Source organism: Mobula hypostoma, chromosome 1 (assembly GCF_963921235.1).
Source record: "Mobula hypostoma chromosome 1, sMobHyp1.1, whole genome shotgun sequence".
NCBI classification, from domain to species: domain Eukaryota; kingdom Metazoa; phylum Chordata; class Chondrichthyes; order Myliobatiformes; family Myliobatidae; genus Mobula; species Mobula hypostoma.
Genome location: NC_086097.1, coordinates 66,404,437 through 66,425,054, shown reverse-complemented (window position 1 = coordinate 66,425,054; position 20,618 = coordinate 66,404,437). Strand labels below are relative to the sequence as shown.

Below are 20,618 nucleotides of genomic sequence, written 5' to 3'. Positions count from 1 at the left end.
CATTTTACAAGGTCAGTCAAAAAGGTTCAGTTGCTTGGCATTCAAGATGAGATGGTAAATTGGATTAGATATTGGCTTTGTTGGAGAAACCAGAGAAGGGTTGTAGATAGTTGCCTGTCTGACTGGAGGCCTGTGACTAGAAGACTACTGCAGGGACTGGTGATGGGTCCATTGTTATTCATCATCTATATCAACAATCTGAATGATAGCGTGATTAAATGAATCAGCAAAGCTGCAGATGATACCAAGATTGGGAGTGTAGTGGACAGCAAGGAAGGCTATCATGGCCTTCAGCGAGATGTGGACCAGCTGGAAAAATGAGCTGAAAATTGGCAGATGGAATTTATTGTAGACGACTGCAAGGTGTTGCCCTTTGATAGGACCAACCAGGGTACGTCTTACACAGTGGACAGCAGGGCACTGAGGAGTGTGGGAGAACAAAGGGATCTGGGAATACAGGACCATAATTCATTGAAAGTGGCGTCACAGGCAGATAGGGTCATAAAGCAAGCTTTTGGCACATTGGCCTTCATTCAGTTTTGTCACCAACGTACAGGAAAAATGTAAATAAGACTGTAAGAGTACAGAGAAAATTTACAAGTATGTTGCTGGGTCTGGATGACCTGAATTATAAGGAAACATAAGAACATAAGAAATAAGAGCAGGAGTAGGCCATCTGGCCCATCGAGCCTGCTCTGCCATTCAATAAGATCATGGCTGATCTGGCCATGGACTCATCTCCACCTACCTGCCTTAACATTTAATTTCCCTACTATGCAAAAATATATCCAACCTTGTCTTAAATATATTTATTGAGGTAGCCTCCACTGCTTCATTGAGCAGAGAATTCCATAGATTCACCACTCTCTAGGAAAAGCAGTTCCTCCTCATCTCCATCCTAAATCTACTCCCCCAAATCTTGAGGCTATGTCCCCTAGTTCTAGTTTCCTCTCATTCTTCTAAAGATTAAATAGGTTAGGATTTATTCCTTGGAACATAGTAGATTGAGAGGAGATTTGATAGAGATATACAAAATTATGAGGGTAAGATAGGGTAGGTGAAAGCAGGCTTTTTCTACTGAGGTTTGGTGGGGCACAACCAGAGGTCATGGGCTAAGGGTGAATGGTGAAAAGTGAAAAGTTTAATGGGAACATGAGAAGAAACTTCTTCACTCAGAGGTTCGTGAGAGTGTGGAGTGTGCTATCAGTGTAAGTTATGTATGTGAGCTCGATTTCAAAGTTTAAGAGAAGTTTGGATAGGTACATGGATGGTAGGGATATGGATGGCTGCGGTCCTGGTGCAGGTGGATGGGAGAAGGCAATTTAAATGGTTCTCCATGGACTAGATGGGCCTATTTCTGTGCTGTACTTCTGTGCCGGAATTGAACTCTGGAACAACCCAAAACTGTAATACTGTCCTGCAAACTGCTACGCTACTGTGGCGCCCAATGGGCCCATATCTAAGAAAGAATGTGCTGGTGTTGGAGAGGGCCAGAGGATGATCTCAGGAATGAAAGGGTTAATGTATAAGAAGTGTGTTTGATAGTTCTGGGCCTTTACTCAGTGGAGTTTAAAGAATGAAGAGACATCTGATTGAAACCTACCAAATACTGAAAGGCCTGGCTAGAGTGGATATAGAAGGGATGTTTCCAATAATGTGAAAGTCTAGGACAAAGGGCACAGGCCGGAATGCAAGGACATCACTTTAGAACAGAGATGAAGAGAGCTATCTTTAGTTAGAGGGTGGTGAATCTGTGGAACTGTTAGCCACAGACAGCTGTGGAAGTTAATTGGTTGGGTATATTTAGTGTGGAGTTCTTGTTCTTGGTTCTTGATTCCTCAGGTTCTTGATTCCTCAGGGGTCAAAGGTTAAGGAGAGAAAGCATGAGAATGGGGTTGAAAGGGAAGATAAATCAGCCAGGATTGAATGGTGAACCAGACCCAATGGGCCAAACAGCCTAATTCAGCTCCTATATCTTATGATCTTATTCCAGTTACTCCAGAAAAAACAATTTTGCTCATTGCCAGCTGCAATTCAGTCTACCTGAATAAAAGGTACATTTATTATGCGTGGTCTTTGTCTTTTCTATCATCACTAGAAAATAATCATCAACACCTTGTAATTTAAAATACTCTGTTCCAAATTAGTGATTGCCTGCTCGTAAGATAGCTGACTACGTGAATCTAGAGTTCTGCTCTGATGTGCAGTGCTCAATAGAGAATAGCAGGTATGCCATCATTGTTAGAATTGCCAACTGTGATCTAAATATTGCTACCAGTGACTTATAATTGGAAATCAGAGTGATATAACTGTCAAACAGAAATCTCTGAAATCACGTGACATTTGTACTTATTCAGTTTGTCTTCTCTGGAAATGAGGATACAGTAAGCACATGCAATTAATGGTTCATGTTTTCATGTGAGTGGTTACACCCTATAGATGGAGGCATTATATAACACTGGCAAGGCAAAAAGTTGCATGGATTTTTCTCTGCAAACCTTATGTATCCTCTGCTATTCTTCACCTACACTTCGTACATTAATTTCTGAAGGGGAATTAACATGCTAGCTTTTTATATGCTCCCACAAACTTCCAGCTTATCTCTCATTGCCAGTCAAAACACCAAGTGATTTTACACTGCCTCAACCAAAAACATCTTGAAATTATAAGCCCCTGTCAGAACCTAGAACCTAACTGTTGGATAACTGTTTCTTCTCATCTCCAGTTGCAAGTTCTGGACTTGTTGTTCTCAAAAATCTCTGATGACAATGAATTAAAACTTTACTTTGAGGATTGCATGAAACCCTGGGATGAGATATCATCTGTAAACTGTGCTGCTAGTAGACTCACCAAAATTTCATTCATTTCCTGACCTTAAAACCAGCAACAACTGACTCCACTTCATCGTCTGCGTAGACATAGTCAGAGTGGTGGTCTTAAGGCTTTAGCTCTTCGAAGCTTCAGTGAAGAGAGGCTTCACTCAGAGAAAGCCAAGTAAAGCTTAAGTTTTTTCCTTCTTTTCTTTATATCTGCTGGGCTAAGTAGAGATGACAAGCAGGATAGTGCAATGCTTCTCTTGTGGGGCGTGGGAAGGCAGGGAGACCTCCAGTATCCCTGACCACTACAGTTGTGAGAAGTGCATCCAGCTGCAGCTTCTAACACTCTGCATTAAGGAATTGGAGCTGGAATTGGATGATATCCGGATCATACAGTAGGCCGAAGGGGTGATAGAGAGGACATATAGAGAGGTAGTTACACTCAAGGTGCAAGACACAGGAAACTGGGTGACAGTCAGGAAGGGGAAAGCAGTTAAGGAGCCAGTGCAGAGTACCCTCAACAGCAGGTATATCCCTTTGGATACTGTTGGGCAGGATAACCTAACAGAGGTAAGTCACAGTGTCAAGTCTCTGGCACTGAATCTGCCTCTGTGACTCCAATGGGTAGGGGGAAGAAGAGGCATGCTGTGGTGATAGGGGATTCATTAGTTAGGGGAAAGGACAGGAGGTTCTGTGGGCGAGAACGAGATTCCCAGATGGTATGTTGCCTCCCGGGTGCCAAGGTCCAGGATATCTCGGATCGTGTCCTCAGCACTCTAAAATGGGAGGGAGAACAGCCAGAAGTTATGGTCCATGTAGGTAGCAATGACATTGGTAGGACAAATGATGAGGTTCTGCATGGGGAGTTCAGGGAGTTACGTGCTAAGTTAAGAGATAGGACCTCCAGGGTTATGATCTCAGGATTGCTACCTATGCCACATGCTAGTGAGGTTAGAATTAGGAAGATTATACAGTTTAATACGTGGCCAAGGAGTTGGTGTTGGAAGAAGGGTATAAGATTTTTGGATCATTGGGCTCTTTTCCAGGGAAGGTAGGACCTCTACAAAAGGGAAAGTGTGTGCCTAAACTGGAGGAGGACTAATACCCTAGCAGGAAGATTTGTTAATGCTGTATGGTGGGGTTTAAACAAGAGTTGCAGGGAGATGGGGACCAGAGTGCCAGAATAGTTAGTGGAGAGGTTGTAGAAGCAGATATTGGTAACTCAGACAAAGTTCGGAACCAAAAGGTTGAGCATGTTGTGACAAAATCAAAAAGGGTGAATGCAGGACTGTAGGTGTTGTATCTAAATGTGCACAGTATATAAAATAAGGTAGATGAACTTGCAGCAGTTGCAGATTGGCAGGTATGATGTTGTAGGCATCACTGAATCATACCCGAAAGATTAATGTCCAAGCATACATATTGCATTGAAAGGATAGGGGGAAGGCAGAGGGGCCAGCATAGCTTTGTTGGAAAAAAATGAAAACAAATTATTAGAAGGAGGTGACATACTGTTGGAAGGTGTTGAATCATTGTGTATAGAGCTAAGGAACTGCAATGGTAAAAAGACCCTTCTGGGAATTGTATACAGACCTCCAAACAGTAGTAAAGATGTGGCCCACAAATTACAACGGGAGATAGAAAATGCACGCCAAAAGGGCAATAGTACAATAGTCAGGGGAGATTTCAATATGCAGGTCAATTGGGAAAATCAGGGTGGTGCTGAATTTCAGGAGAGGGAATTTCTAGTATGTACGTACTTTCAAAATTTCCTAGGGTTACCCATTGCCCTCTAAATTTCTAAGCTCCATGTACCTATCCAGGAGCCTCTTAAAAGACCCTCAGTGCTCCAAATGGGGTCTGACCAGGGTCCTATATAGCTGCAACATTACCTCTTAGCTCCTAAACGCAAACCCACGATTGATGAAGGCTAATGCACCGTATGCCTTCTTAACCACAGAGTCAACCTGCGCAGCAGCTTTGAGTGTCCTATGGACACGGACCCCAAGATCCCTCTGATCCTGCACACTGCCAAGAGTCTTACCATTAATACTATATTCTGCCATCATATTTGACCTACCAAAATGAACCACCTCACATTTATCTGAGTTGAACTCTATCTGCCACTTCTCAGTCCAGTTTTGCATCCTATCAATGTCCCGCTGTAACCTCTGACAGCCCTCCACACTATCCACAACACCTCCAACCTTTGTGTCATCAGCAAGTTTACTAACCTATCCCTTCACTTCCTCATCCAGGTCATTTATAAAAATCAGGAAGAGAAGGGGTCCCAGAACAGATCCGAGGCACACCACTGGTCACCAACCCCTATGTAGAGTATGGCCTGTCTACAACCACTCTTTGCCTTCTGTGGGCAAGCCAGTTCTGGATCCACAAAGCAAGGTCCCCTCAGATCCCATGCTTCCTTACCTTTTTCAAATGCCTTGCTGAAATCCATACACACTACATCTGCTGCTCTACCTTCATCAATACGTTTAGTCACATCCTCAAAAAATTTAATCAGGCTTGTAAAACACGAATTCCCTTTGACAAAGCCATGCTGACTATTCCTAATCATATTATGCTTCTCCAAATATTCATAAATCCTGCCTCTCAGCAACTTCTCCATCAACTTACCAACCACTGAATGAAGACTCAATGGTCTATAATTTCCTGGGCTATCTCTACTCCCTTTCTTGAATAAGGGAACGACGTCTGCAACCCTCCAGTCCTCCGGAACCTCTCCTGTCCTGATTGATGATGCAAAGATCATTGCCAGAGGCTCAACAATCTCTTCCCTCGCCTCCCACAACCTCATCCAATCCCGGTGATTTATCCGACTTGATGCTTTCCAAAAGCTCCAGCACATCCTCTTTCTTATTGTCTATATGCTCAAGCTTTTCAGTCTGCTGTAAGTCATCCCTACAATTGCCAAGGTTCTTTTCCGTAGTGAATACTGAAGCAAAGTATTCATTAAGTACCTCCGCCATCTCCTCTGGTTCCATACACACTTTTCCACTCTCACACTTGATTGGTCCTATTCTCTCACATCTTATCCTCTTGCTCTTCACATACTTATAGAATGCCTTGGGGTTTTCCTTAATCCCGCTCGCTAAGGCCTTCTCATGGCCCCTTCTGGCTCTCCTAATTTCATTCTTAGGCACCGTCCTGCTAGCCTTACAATTTTCTAGATCTCTATCATTCCCTAGCTTTTTGAACCTTTTTTAACATTTTCTTCTTGATTGGATGTTCAACAACCTTTGTACACCATGGTTCCTGTACCCTACTATTCTTTCCCTGTCTCATTGGAACGTACCTATGCAGAACACCACACAAATACCCCTGAACATTTGCCACATTTCTGCCGTACATTTCCCAGAGAATATCTGTTCCCAATTTATGCTTCCAAGTTCCTGCCTGATAGCTTCATATTTCCCCTTACTCCAATTAAACGCTTTCCTAACCTGTCTGTTCCTATCCCTCTCCAATGCTAAGGTAAAGGAGATAGGATTGTGATCACTATCTCCAAAATGCTCTCCCACTGAGAAACCTGACACATGACCAGGTCATTTCCCAATACCAAATCAAGTACAGCCTCTCCTCTTGTAGGCTTATCTACATATTGTGTCAAGAAACCTCCCTGAACGCACCTAACAAACTTCGCCCCCCCCCCATCTAAACCCTTTGCTCTAGGGAGATGCCAGTCAATATTGGGGAAATTAAAATTTCAGCCCTGTTATTATTGCATCTTTCTAGAATCTGTCTCCCTATCTGCTCCTCAATGTCCCTGTTACTATTGGATGGTCTATAAAAAACACCAAGTAGAGTTATTGGCCCCTTGCTGTTCCTAAAGTCCACCCGCAAAGACTCAGTAGAAAATCCCTGCTATGTATCAGTATTACAGTGGAGTAAATGGAATTACAAAGGCATAAGAGAGGAGTTGGCCAGAATTAAATGGAAAAGAACACTGGCAGGGATGACAGCAGAGCTGTAATGGCTGGTATTTCTAGAAGCAACCTGGAAGTCACAGGATATATGCACCCCAAAGAGGAAGAAAGGTTCGAAGGGAAAGGTGACACAACCATGGCTACAAGGGAAGTCAAAGCCAATATAAAAGCCAAAGAGAGGGCATATAATAGAGCAAAGATTAGTAGGAAGTTAGAGGATTCGAAAGCTTTTAAAAACCAACAGAAAGATATTAAAAACATTAAAAAGGTAAAGATGAAATACAAAAGTAAGCAAGCCAATAACGTTGAAGAAGATACCAAAAGTTTCTTCAGATACATGAATATCAGACCTCCGGAAAACAATGCTGGAGAGTTAGTAATGGGGGGGGGGGCAAGGAAATAATGGATGAATTAAATAAGTATTTTGCATTAGTCTTTACTGTGGAAGAGACTAGCAGCATGGTGGAAGTTCCAGTTATCAGGGGGCATGAACTGTGTGAAGTTATAACTAGAGAGAAGGTGCTTGGGAAACTGAAAGGTCTGAAGGTAGATAAGTCACCTGGACCAAATGGTGTACATTCAATGGTTCTGAAAGACATGGCTGAGATATCGTGAAGACATTAGTAATGATCTTTCAAGAATCACTAGATTCTGAAATGGTTCTGGAAGACTGTTATATTGCAAATGTCATTCCACTCTCCAAGAAGAGAGAGGCAGAAGATAGGAAACTATAGGCCTGTTAGTCTGACCTCAGTAGTTGGGGAGATGTTGGAGTTGATTATTAAGGATGTGGCTTTGGGGTATTTGGAGGTACATGATAAAATAGGCTATAGTCAGCATGGTTTCCTCAAGGGAAAATCTTGTCTGACAAATCTGTTGGAATTCTTTGAAGAAGTAACAAGCAGGATAGAGAAAGGAGAATTGGTTGATGTTGTGTACTGGGATTTTTAGAAGACCTTTAACAGGGTGCCACACATGAGGCTGCTTAACAAACTACAAGCCCATGGTATTACAGCATGGATAAAGCAATGGCTGATTTGACGGGTTAAAGAGTGGGAATAAAAGGAGACTTTTCTGACTGGTTGCCGGTGACAAATGGTGTTTTACAGGGATCTGTGTTGAGACCAATTCTTTTTACATTACCTGTCAATGATTTGGATGATGGAATTGATGGCTTTGTTGCAAAGGTTGCAGATGATATGAATACAGGTGGAAGGGTAATTTGAAGAAGTAGAGAGACTACAGACGGACTTAGACAGATTAGAAGGACGGGCAAAAAAACAGCAAATGGAATACAGTGTCAGGAAGTATATGGTCATGCACTTTGGTAGAAGAAATGAAGGGGTTGAATATTTTCTAACTGGAGAGAAAATACAAAAAAATGCTGAGGTTCAAAGGGACTTGGGAGCCCTTGTGCAAGATTCCCTAAAGGTTAATTTGCAGGTTGAATTTGTGGTGAGGAAGGCAAATCTGATGTTAGCATTCATTTCAAGAGGACTAGAATATAAAAGCAAGGATGTAATGCTGAGACTTTATCAAGCACTGGTGAGGCCTCACTTGGAGTTTTGTGAGTAGGTTTGGGCACCTTATCTGAGAAAGGATGTGCTGAAATTGGAGAGGATTCAAAGGAGGTTCACAAAAATGATTCTGGGATTGAGTGGTTTGTTATATGAAGAGTGTCTGATGGCTCTGGGTCTGTATTCACTGGAATTCAGAAGAATGAGGAGTGACCACATTGAAACCTATCCAATGGTGAAAGGCCTTGATAGAGTGGATGTGGAGAGGATGTTTTCTATGGTGGGGAGTCAAAGACCAGAGGACACAGTCTCAGAATAGAGGGGTATCCTTTTAGAATGGAGATAAGGAGGAATTTCTTTAGCCAGATGGTGGTGAATCAGTGGAAATCTTTGCCACAGGCAGCTGTGGAGGCCATCTTTACGTATATTTAAGGCAGAGGTTGACAGATTCCTGACTAGTCAGGGAATGAAGGGATACAGGGAGAAGGCAGATTGGGGATGAGCGGAAAAGTGGATCAGCCATGATGGAATGGTGTAGCAGAAGACTCAATAGACCAAATGGCCTAATTCAGCTCCCACTATGGTCTTCTGGTCTTATACTGCTGTGCTACTCTTTCTGCATTTTCCACCAGGATCTCAGTAATAATAATACACCCTCACATACACCTCTACTTGTTCCACATGCAGAACAAGTTAACTGTGTTTAGTTTTTTTTAAGCTCACTAACACATCTTGCAAATCCACAGACTGCCACAATTTCTGGTCTGCTTCCTCACACCGCCATTCTTTAGTCGCTGTGAAATGGATCACTGTCCTGCTTCTTCCTCAAGCAGTAACTTCCTAAATTCAAACCAATGGAAATCCTGTAGGCTCCTTAGCATTACTATAGGTTTAAGAGCAAATAAAGAGTGAGTGTGAGAGAGTGTGAGGGAGAGTGAGAGAGAGTGAGTGAGAGTGAGTGAGAGTGAGAGAGAGTGAGTGAAAATGAGTGAGAGTGAGAGAGAGTGAGTGAGAGTACGAGAGAGTGAGAGAGCTATCTACCTTTTCTGAAGGTAATATACTCACAGCTTCACACTTGTCAATGGTGGCTCATATAGCAACGGATTAAAGTCATACTATGTGATACATTTCGTTCTTAGATGTAGTTTCTTAAACAAGACTCAGTTTACACCTATGTGAGAAACCCTGCCCATCTATTTAAATTACAGTCATTCATGGAAGTTAGAATTGACAAGCTTGACTCCTCTCTCATGCAAACCACATAATTTGCCATAATACTGCAGCAATACAAAGCGTATTGTGTGACTTCTGAAAATTAACTGTGCTTCTGATGTTTATGCACAACCAGAAGCATACGTAAAGTCAGTAGATTGTCTAACTATGGGAAACATCAAAAGTGGCCATCCTCCTAATACAAAATATCTTGTATCAGAAATAGGCACAAACAATGTGCAAAATGAACACTTGATTTATCCCTCACAGTTCAAGATCACCAAGCATAATGAAGGTATTTCAGTGTAATCTTCAACAAAATTATATTTAGATGAGGAAGTCATTGTGATTTATCAATTAAAATATAAAGTGATTAAAAAACTATTAACCGAGCAACAAAATTCAGGTTTAACCATTTTGTTTCAAGCATATGCATACCTTATGGTGCGCCTCTGCACGACATACATATGCTTTTGTGGAAGTTGGCTCAACTTTTAAGGCATCTGTAAATCTGCGGATTGCTTCATAATAGTGATTCATTTGTAAGAGGAAAATAAGCCCAAGATTTATATGAGCTAAACAAACGGCTCTGGAAATAAAGCACCAAGTATATTAATCATACAGAAAAGCTTTGATTTGCTAATAATATTCAGCATGTAAAATTTTAAGTTCATTATTCAGCTAACATTTATTTATATTCATTGGATGTAAACCTGAAAACATTCACCTATAGTGAGAGCAATAGGGCTTTGAGCAACATCATGATTGAATTTTGCTAAGGCACACTGAACAACATATAATTAGTAAAAAAAAAACAACCCTAACACTAAATACTCTTGGGTCAGAGGTGGTTTCATATAGTCACTTCTTAGGAATGAATGTACAAAATGAATGTCGACAGATAATATAATCATGGAAATCTTTACAAACAATCATTCTTTTGACTTTTGTTGCATTTCTTATTGTAATAAAAGAGTAAGATCAGCAAACACTTGATCAGGAATCATGGTAATTAAAAATACAAAATAAATGTATTCAATTGTTCAAATATTTAAGAGGGAAGGAGTAAAAGAAAGTTCTAAAATTATATTTGACTGGCAGGATCTTGGCAGTCCATTGGATTCAGGAATAACCTGCTTCCACTCCATTTCTTCAGGTTTAGGGTTAATTGCTACCCCTCATGCACCACTACAATTTGAGCTAACTGAAGAAAAGGGTGTCCAAAGAACAAAACCTTTAACCAATCACCAAGTTCATGGTCTGCTGATTAGTAGTGAACCCTATCTCCTGTACATTTCAGAGTCAAGGACCTGAGTCATAGGAAAAATACCACCAAGTTTGGCACCCATAGTTAGCATACTGGCACTTACTAAAACAAATATAGAGAATCAATCAACATGTTTACCTCCAATTTCACATATATTTCACTAGGAAATTAAACATCTTCAGTGCTGCACGCATTTTTAATTGAATTATCATTCAAATACTAGTGTAATAAAAAGCAGATAATTGAGGAAGGTCCAAGAACATCAGTTCCTAAAGATTAGATTAGATTAGATTCAACTTTATTGTCGTTGTGCCGAGTACGGATACAAAGCCAATGAAATGCAGTTAGCATCTGACCAGAAATGCAAAGAATAGTGTTTTTAACAAAATAACTGAGAATAAAAAGTGCTACAGCACACAAATATAAAAGTACTGAGACAGTACAATATGGGTGCAATACTGCTTAGCGCTGTGATGTGAGGTTCAGCAGGGTCACAGCCTCAGGGAAGAAGCTCTTCCTGTGCCTGCTGGTGCGGGAGCGGAGGCTGCTGTAGTGCCTTCCGGATGGGAGGAGAGTAAAAAGTCCATAGTTAGGGTGAGATGCATCCTTGATAATGCTTTTCGCCCTGCCCAGGCAGCGTTTATGGTAGATGTTCTCAATGGTGGGCAATTGGGTGCCGATAATCCGCTGGGCAGTTTTCACCACACACTGGAGTGCTTTGCTGTTCGATATGGGACAATTGCCATACCACACTGAGATGCAGTTGGTGAGTATGCTCTCAATGGTACAGCGGTATAATGAAATATCCACCAAAAACATATACCTTCTGCTTACCACCTCCCATGCTTTAGATTGCTTGTGAAATAGTATTGAAACCTTGTGATAAATAGTAAAATACTGGTAGCAAGGGACATGAGAGTAGCAACTCAACTAAGCATACTCAAAATAAACACATGCATTTATTATGATACCTTGGTAGTTATGACTGCTGGCTAAAATATAGGGAAAGAACTATCATTCTTTTCAGATTTTCTGGCCCCAATACAAGTTGTAATTTCCATAATGTAAGCCACATGCAATGCTTGGTGAGGATGCCATGAATCCTTACCAGTGCTGTGCCATGTCTGTCAATGAGGGGATTAGCCCAGCTTCCACAGGGAAGTTCTCACTAGTCAGATCAAATTGAGTTTATTATCATGTGCACAAACATGGCAAAGGACAGGTACAATGATAAACTTGCTTGGGGCAGCAGCACAGGCATATTGGTAAGGGCAACACACAAAATATAACATACATTAAATTTTACCAGTGAAAAACAATGTGCAAAAGCAATACCTGAATATATAAAAAAAAAAATCAAAAACAAGTCCATGGCAGGGCAAGAGGTGGTCACCGATATAGAGGAGGCCACACTGGGATCACCGGACACAATATACAGACACTTACAGACTCACAGGTGAAGTGTTGCCTCACCTGGAAATTCTGTTTGGGGCTCTGAATAGTGGTGAAGGAAATGGTGTAGGGGCAGGAGTAGAACTTGTCCCACTAACAGGGATAAGTGCCACGAGGGAGATCAGTGGGGAGGGACAAGTGGACAAGGCAGTCATGTAGAGAGCGATTCCTGTTGAAAGCAGAGAGTTGGGGGGGAGGGGGAGGGAAAGATGTGCTTAGTGGGAGAAGGATGTATGTATACAGAGACATGTGGGATGGTAGGTAGGACAAGGTGACCCCTATTCCAGTTATGGCAGTGGGAGGACGGGCTGAGGGCAGATATGCTAGAAATAGAGGAATTGCAGGTGAGGGCAGCATCAATAGTGGTGGAAGAGGAACTCCATTTTTTTGAAGAAGCAAAACAACTCGGATGTTCTAGAATGGAAGGAGTTACCCTGAGGACAGATGCAGTAGAGAGAGAGGAACTGAGAAAAAAAATACCATTTTTACAGGTGACAGGATGGGAAGAGATATAGTCAAGATTACTATGAGAGTAAATAGTTTTATAAAATATATCAATAGATAGTCTGTCTTCAGAGACAGAGGCAAGGGAATTCAGAAACGGGAGAGGGTGACAGAGATGAACCAAGTAAATTTGAGGTCAGGGTGGAAGTTGGAAGTAAAGTTGCTGAGAATGACAAGATCATGCAGGAAGCAGCAGTAATACAGTCACCAATGTAGCCCAGAAAGAGTTTGAGGGGCTTTACCAGTGTAGGTTTGGAACATGGACCACTCCACATAGCCAATGAAAAGGTGGGCTTAGCTGGATTGCATGCATGTGCCCAAGGCTACACCATTTTGTGTGTTTGAAGGAAGTGGGAGGAGAAGAAAGAGAAATTCTTGAGGGTGAGAACCAGTTCCACCAGACATAGAAGGGTGGAGATGGAGCAGGGGAACTGATTATATCTGTTGTCCAGAAAGAACCTGATGAGGAATGGAAGTCTCTCTGGGCTGGGCATCCATTGTGAGGCAATCAGGGCCATTGATATTGTTACAAATCCATACTGATTAAGATCTGTTGATCAGAAATTAAAGATCCATTTTCAAAGGGCAGTTCAGAGGTCCAGGTCTTGGGGACTGGTGATAAGGCTGGAGGAGTTTTTAGTGTTGATCCTGATCTGAATGAGCAGACAGTAGGATGCATCTACTGTTGACTTGTTGTGGTGATAGGCAAATTGAAGAGGATCCAAGTCATTTCTGAATCTGGAATTCACTCACGCCATAAGCAACCTCTTGGAGCACATTGTTATGGTGGATTCTGATGCTACCATATGGTGGTCATTGAGGTGGTCACCAGCTCTTCTTAGGCACTGATAAAGTAGATGCTCTTTTGAAGCAGGTCAGAACCACAGACCAGAGAGGGCAAGGTTGAAGATGTCCTTGAATACACCAGCTGATTGGTCTGCACACATCTTCAGCATTTGGCTAGCAAAACCATCTGGCATCTGGGCTAGACTCCTTTTGTGGGTTCACCCTTCTGAAGGATGCCCAAACATTAGAATTGGAGACTGAAATCACTGAGATATCTGGAGCTGTGAGGGCATGTGTAGGAGTTATTATTCTCTCTTTCAAAGCATACATAAAAGTGATATGTTATTACCTCTTATATTACCATTTTTCACTTTTGCCCTGCCATAACTGTTGATCTATGATTCCAGTTCAGTCTGATATTTTCTCTTTGCACTCACGATGGTCCTCTAGAAGTCATGCCTAGATTTCATGTATGACTCAAGTTTATCCTGGCAGATGTGGTGTTTAGCCTTCAGCAGATTATGAATCTCCCAGTTCATCCAAGGCTTCTGGTTGGGAGAGACTTGCAATGTCAATTTATTTATTTATTTGTTTGTTTGCGGAAAAGACCCTTACAGCCCATTGAGTTGCACCACCCGGCTACCCATCTGTTTAATACTAGCCTAATAACAGGACAACTTACAATGAGCAATGAACCTACCAATCAGTACTTCTTTGGACTCTGGGAGGCAACTGGAGCACCCAGAGGAAACCCATGTAGTCACAGGGAGAACATACAAACTACTTAAAGACAGCACTGGAATTGAACTCTGAACTCCAGAACATTTTGAGCTGTACTAGCATCACACTAACTGCTGCACTACCATGGCAGCCCAAATGGTAGTTGTTGTGGATACATACTGGTCTATGCAGTTCCTTATGATGTCGGTGATAAATGTGGCAGATGCATTCAGGTCTCAGAATCAGAATCAGGTCTATTATCACCAGCGTGTGATGTGAAATCTGTTGCCCAGTCTACTGATTCGATGCAGTTGTATTATTTGTTCTTCTGCATCCCTTTACCAACTCTTCATAACCTTCACCTCCAGTGGCATGCTCTTTAGTCTCTGCCTGTATACAGGAAGCAGCAGCACAGCCAAGTTGCAGGACAGAACGGTTGGTGATGGTGGTAAGGTGATCCATATATGATCAATGCAGACTTAGGTAGGCAAGTAATGAATGTTGTAGCTGCGAAGAAATTTAGGGCAAATAAATTCTTTTCCAGACACTTGCCATAAATAGCAGTACCAGAGGGACATCAGATATTGTTGTGTACTGTGCTTCTCAGATATATGACTCACCTCCAGCACTCTGGACACAGTGCTCCAGCCCAAGGGCTGCTTCATCCACTGCATGGACTGGATAGCTCTTGCTCTCACATATTCTCTTTTATTCTCCAGAATAAAAGACATTAGCCAGGAGGATGGTGGGGAGGGATGGGCTTAGGGACTTGCAGTTAGACTTGGAGTTCTTTCTAGCAACTTTAGCAAAAGTTTAATGTAACTTTATCAAACTTACTTATGAACTTGTGCAGAACAGAGCTTTATCTGAAAATCTACCTACATGCATCTGTAAATGTATTTTTTATGATCACAAGATCCTGCTATACATTAAGAACTTAAAGTACTGCAGGTCTATCCCATCAGCGAGTTGCTCATTAGTGAAGAAAATGAAGGAGCTGCACATCGTACTGTGCCTGAGTCGAAGGAGGCGTGAAGTCTAACAGCGAGTGACCATCTTGGTCACTTTTCTTGTGATCGCAAGACCCTTTTGGACATTGTTAATGTGAAATGCCGCAAGTTCGATTCACTGATTTATTGGCTGACAGCAAGGACATACAGTAGGGGAGCTGCATGGCCTGAGTTATAGCGAGGACTAGCCCTCAAGCTGCAGTGTCACCTGTTTACAGCCACCAGAAGTGAGGCATCGAAGTCGGTGCACTCCAGCTTGGTCAGTGTGGCACAGCTTCCAGGCTGGAGTCAGTGCTGCCCCCAGCCCCCCAGCCCCCCACCCTCCAGTGTTTGCTCGCCAGAAGCAAACTCTATTGTGGTCGACTGCAGGTTTATGCGGCATTCAATGGACTCAGGGCCTCAGGCCATTGTGTCGCCTGTTTAGAGCTGCAAGGAGAGAGGCGTCAGAGCTGATATGCTCCACCAGGGATGACGTGGTGCAGCATCCAGGCTGGAGTCGGGGCTGTCTCCAGTGTTCACTCGGAAAAAGACAAGCTCTCACACACAGATTTCCAGCATCTGCAGATTTTCTCTTGTTTGTTAGAAGCCAAGGTCTACTGTGGTCGACTTCAGATTTCTGCAGCATTGATCACTCAAGCCTGGACTCTTTGATTGCATGTTTGTATCTTACTGATACCTTTATGTGCTTGCTATTTTGCATGTGCTATGTGTGCTTTCTACTGTGTGACTGTTGGTACTGTATTTTGCAGCTTGGCCCTGGAGTAATGGTGTCTCATTTGGCTGTATTCGTGGATACTCATGTATGGTCGGATGACAATTAAATTTGAATTGAATTTAATGTGGCTTGACCATGCTGTTTAACATTACTATGTGCATATCAATGCCACTGCCTCCCACCATATCACAGATAAGTAATGTACTGGGTCATTCTGTCTAACACCAACTCAGATACAGATATTGAGTTGAATAGGTTAGCCTAGTGGTTGAGGATTAATGCACAGAGGTACTCAGCACTTTCAAATTATAGCTAGGCCAGAAACATAGTAAGATTAAAGTTCTAGGCCCTGGAAGGGAGACAGTAAAATATTATTGATACAATGTGAATTGAATAGGGTAGGCTAACCCAGGGATTCAACTAAAGTATCCATGGAACTTAATCATTGGAGGTTATGATCATTTTTTTCTGTGATCAAGTGTAATAATTCCCCATCCTTTAGCCTTCCAGAGGCAGGTGTCTTCATTCCAATCAGAGGAATGTTGCAATAGTTTGCATGATTTGTTCCTGACCTTTTGATGATACTCACACCATTACATCACCAACTTAAAAGGGTATGAAATGATGTGGAGTCAGGAGCAAAAAAGTCCACAGAGTCATAGCAAAGTACAGCATGAAAACAGGCCCTTCAGCCCATCCAGTCTGTGCCAAACCATTTAAACTGCCTACTCCCATTGGCCTGCACCAGGAACATAGCCCTCCATATCCCTACTATCCAGGAACCTACCTAAAACTTCACTTAAATGTTGAAATTGAGCTTGCATGCTCCACTTGTGTTGACAGCTCATTCTACCCTCTCACAAACCTCTGAATGAAGAAGTTTCACTCATGGTCCCCTTAAACTCTTCATCTTTCATCCTTAACTCATGACCTCTGGTTGTAGTCCCACCCAACCTCAGTGGAAAAAGCCTGCTTGCAATTACCCCTCATCTATACCCCTCATAATTTTGTATACCTAATCTCCTCTCAAATTTCTACATTCCAAGGAATACAGTCCTAACCTATTCAATCTTTCCATGTAACTTAGGTCTTTCAGACTCAGCAACATCCTCGTAAATTTTCACTGCACTCTTTTAATTCTTATTTCCATCTTTCCTATAGGTTGGTGATTAAAATTGCACACAATGCTCCAAATTAAGCCTCACCACGTCTTATACTACTTCAACATAATATCTCATCTCCTGTACGAAATACAGATTTGATATACGAAGGCCAATGTGCCAAATACTTTCCTTACTATCCTAACTACCTGTGACACCACGTTCAACGAATTATGGACCTCTATTCCCAGGTCCCGTTGTTCTAGCACACTCCTCAGTGCTCTACCATTCACTATGTAAGATCTACCCTAGTTGGAAGCAAGAAAAATTAAGGAAATGAATTTCTTATCATTTGTTACAGTTCTATCTGAAATTGAGGTTTACAATTGATGTGTCAAGTTACTTAATGATAAAAGATGAATACTGAGAAAGGAAAGCCTATCACTTTACCTTTGCACAAAAGTGAGTGCAAATCAAGAAAGAAACACTTGGAATGGTATTTGGAATAAATAACGTCTTTATTTTTAATAGGCAAATTGTTTATCCTAGTAGCAGATTATAAACTAATACCAGTGATATTACGCTGCCAATCAGCATTGCTACTGCAGTGTCACCAGGGATGCAAAATGAACAATCCCATCATAGTACAAATATATAATTCAAAACTCAGTTTCAATCCAAATATAATAGCTCTGTTCCACCCACCACATGGAAACTTATGTTGAAAGTGAAAATGTAATCAACAGGTTAAATGTAATTGACGTAACTGCACTGACTGCATTGTAATTCAAAGAGAGATTTGTGTTGAGAAAGGTCTGGGAACCTATATTGAAAAGAAGAGTTGAATCTGACCAGTGAATTGAAATCATCTTCAAAGATTGCAATGTGAACAGTGGTACATCAGGTGGGGTTAGAGCATTAATGCCCATCTATCGAGAGAAAAGAATTAGCTAAGCTCCACACGGGTGAGCCCACTTTACAGGAACTTGCGTTATGAAAATTCACCCTCAGAGGATTCATCAATCACAACGCAAAAAAACAAGATATGCTAATAAAATTAACTCCTACAGGATTGAAATGTGTGTGTGTGTGGGGGGGGGGGGGAATAAATAAACACAAAATGTGAAAGAACCAGCAAATTTTGTCTTTTTTTTCAACTCGCACAAATAATGTGGTAGATTTTTCAGCACAGTTTGTAAATTGTGCTATCCAGTAGTTTTCTTTTCAAGAGTTTTCCATATTATTTAGTCTCACGATGTCTGGAACAGGGCCATCAAGTTTAAGTACAAATTGTAAATCTAAACGGCTATGTAAAGGAGTTTCACTTGGTGTAAAACTTGATATTTGTTGGAAGAAGTACAGCCAGGTGATCAGTCTTGCCAAAGTGCGGGCATGGGACAGTATAGTTAGTGTTTTTGATGGTGGTGTAACAGTGATTGAGTGTGTTAGCTCCTCTAATTCTACAAGTGACATGTTGGTGGTAGTTGGTCAGAGACTTCTTAAAGATAGCCAGGTTGCAGACATCCTGAAGATCAGAAATGTATCAAGGTGTGTAGTTTCATGACTGTTGATCACAACGCTCAGCTTCTCTGGTACCAGCTTAATGTCTGTCAAGGGTGGAAAGCACACCATTAAAGAATGATGATGGAGAACTCCTTCAGCAAGTAGATTTCAGATTTAGATCTTTAGATTGATTTATTATTTACCATATGTACATCAAAACATACAGTGAAATGCACTATTGGCATTAACAACCAATATAATCTGAGGATGTGCTCCAGGCAGCCTTCAAGTGTCACCCCAAATTCCAGCGCCCACATTGCATGTCCACAATGTTCAGAACAACATGCAATCAACATACAACAAGCAATAACAGCAAAACATGTCCCTTGCCTACCCACAAACACAATCGGGCTTCCAACCCCAGGACAGGCCACGAACCTCATGACTATGACCCTGAACTCACAGACCTCAGACCTCCGACCTCCGGACTCACTAACCTAAGGGCTTCGATCTCCTGACTTGTCAATCACAGGATATGACCTTGAACTCACCGACAATGGGGTTTTAACCTCCAAGCTTCAATCCCAGTACAGGCTGCCTCCAAGCCTAATTCCAGACTGTGACTGTGGACTCGCAGACATTAGCTTCTGACCTCTGGACTCACTGAATAGGGTCCTCAATCTTTGGGCTTTGACCTTCGGACTTGAGGACTTAGGAATTGCCAATCATGCAAATCTTAATTCAGGGCCAACCAACCTCAGGCCTCCGGTTCCAGGAGTCGCTGACCTCAGGAATCACCCATCCTTGTTCTCGGGGCCTACAGTCCGCAGACCTCCATCCTGGGGATCACTGGCCTCTGACCATGGAGTGCTCTAACTTCTGGTTCTTCATTAATGCCCTTGATCTCTCATACCCCTCAATCCTATCTCTATCTTAACGTTCCACGCTGTCCCCAAAAAACATTCCTATAAACCTGAAAAAACTAAGTCTGAGCCACAAACCCAACAGTTATCTTGAATATAGATGACAGTTGACTGTCAGATATTCCAGGTCAGTGGAGCAGGACTGAGAATGAACTGCTACTGTGAGTTAATTATGAAGCGAACATCACTGCCTCTGCCTTTACCTGATGTTGCTATCTGGTCCATGCAGTTGATGAAGCAGCCCTTTGGCTGGAGTGTGTGTCATGTCTCCAGATAAAAGGATAAGTGGTGCATCTCCTGTTTTGGATGGGAAAGGGTTAGAAAAGCCAACCAAAGTCTTGAGGAGGGAATTGACATTTTGGGATGCTGTAATGCAGCAGGATGAAAAAATTTCTTTGATGATCAAATTTTGTTGAAGGTGGTGGAAATTCCTTGCCACAGGTGGCTGTGGAAGCCAAGTTATTGGATTCATTTAAGGCAGAGGTTGAAAGATTTTTCATTAGTCAGGGCATGATGGAATATGGGGAAAAGACAAGAGATTGGGGCTGAGAGGGAAATGGATCAGTCATGATGAAATAGCAGAGCAGACTCATTGGGCCAAATGGTCTAATTCTGTTCTTATCTCTTATGTTCTTATGGTCCTTCCTGGTAGCAGTATTTTCTGAGACATTGGATACCACCCCTGAGTTTACAGCTGCTATACTTGTTATCTAGGTGGTCTGGATTCCTGAGTCTGCCCAATCATCTGCTCATCTGTGGCAACAGATTTCAGCTGTAACAGTTCCAAACAGGAATATCTGATGATCCCCTTGGGAGTTGCATGCAAAATATTGTCTTTCTCTGCCACCTTTTTTTTTGTAATTACACCCTTATGAAGACATTACAGTTATAGGCGTCAAGCACTGCTAATAAGAAGGAAGGTTGATAATTTAGTAATTAGCCCTGGAAAAACTGCAGTTGAAGGTTTTGTGGGACTAGAGTTTGAAATTCAATATTGTTCACCTTGTTGCGGCATAGCTTTGGTATATCCTCTGATACAATATCGCTCTACATACGAGATCTCCTGATCTGTAGCATTATAGCTAAACAGGAATTTAAAAGTAAATAAATTATGTGTGATGAATAATAACTGGGTATATAATTAGC

The 20,618-nt window shown here is 41.9% G+C and overlaps 1 protein-coding gene across 1 annotated transcript in view; it reads right to left on the bottom strand.

Annotated features, from left to right (window-relative positions):
• ttc6 (tetratricopeptide repeat domain 6) overlaps positions 1–20,618 on the bottom strand; it is a 309,199-nt gene that overhangs the window by 136,521 nt on the left and 152,060 nt on the right. The window contains exon 18 of the mRNA XM_063059735.1: positions 9,931–10,081. Within this exon, the coding sequence (XP_062915805.1) occupies positions 9,931–10,081 (151 nt within the window). The remainder of the gene's footprint in view (positions 1–9,930; positions 10,082–20,618) is intronic.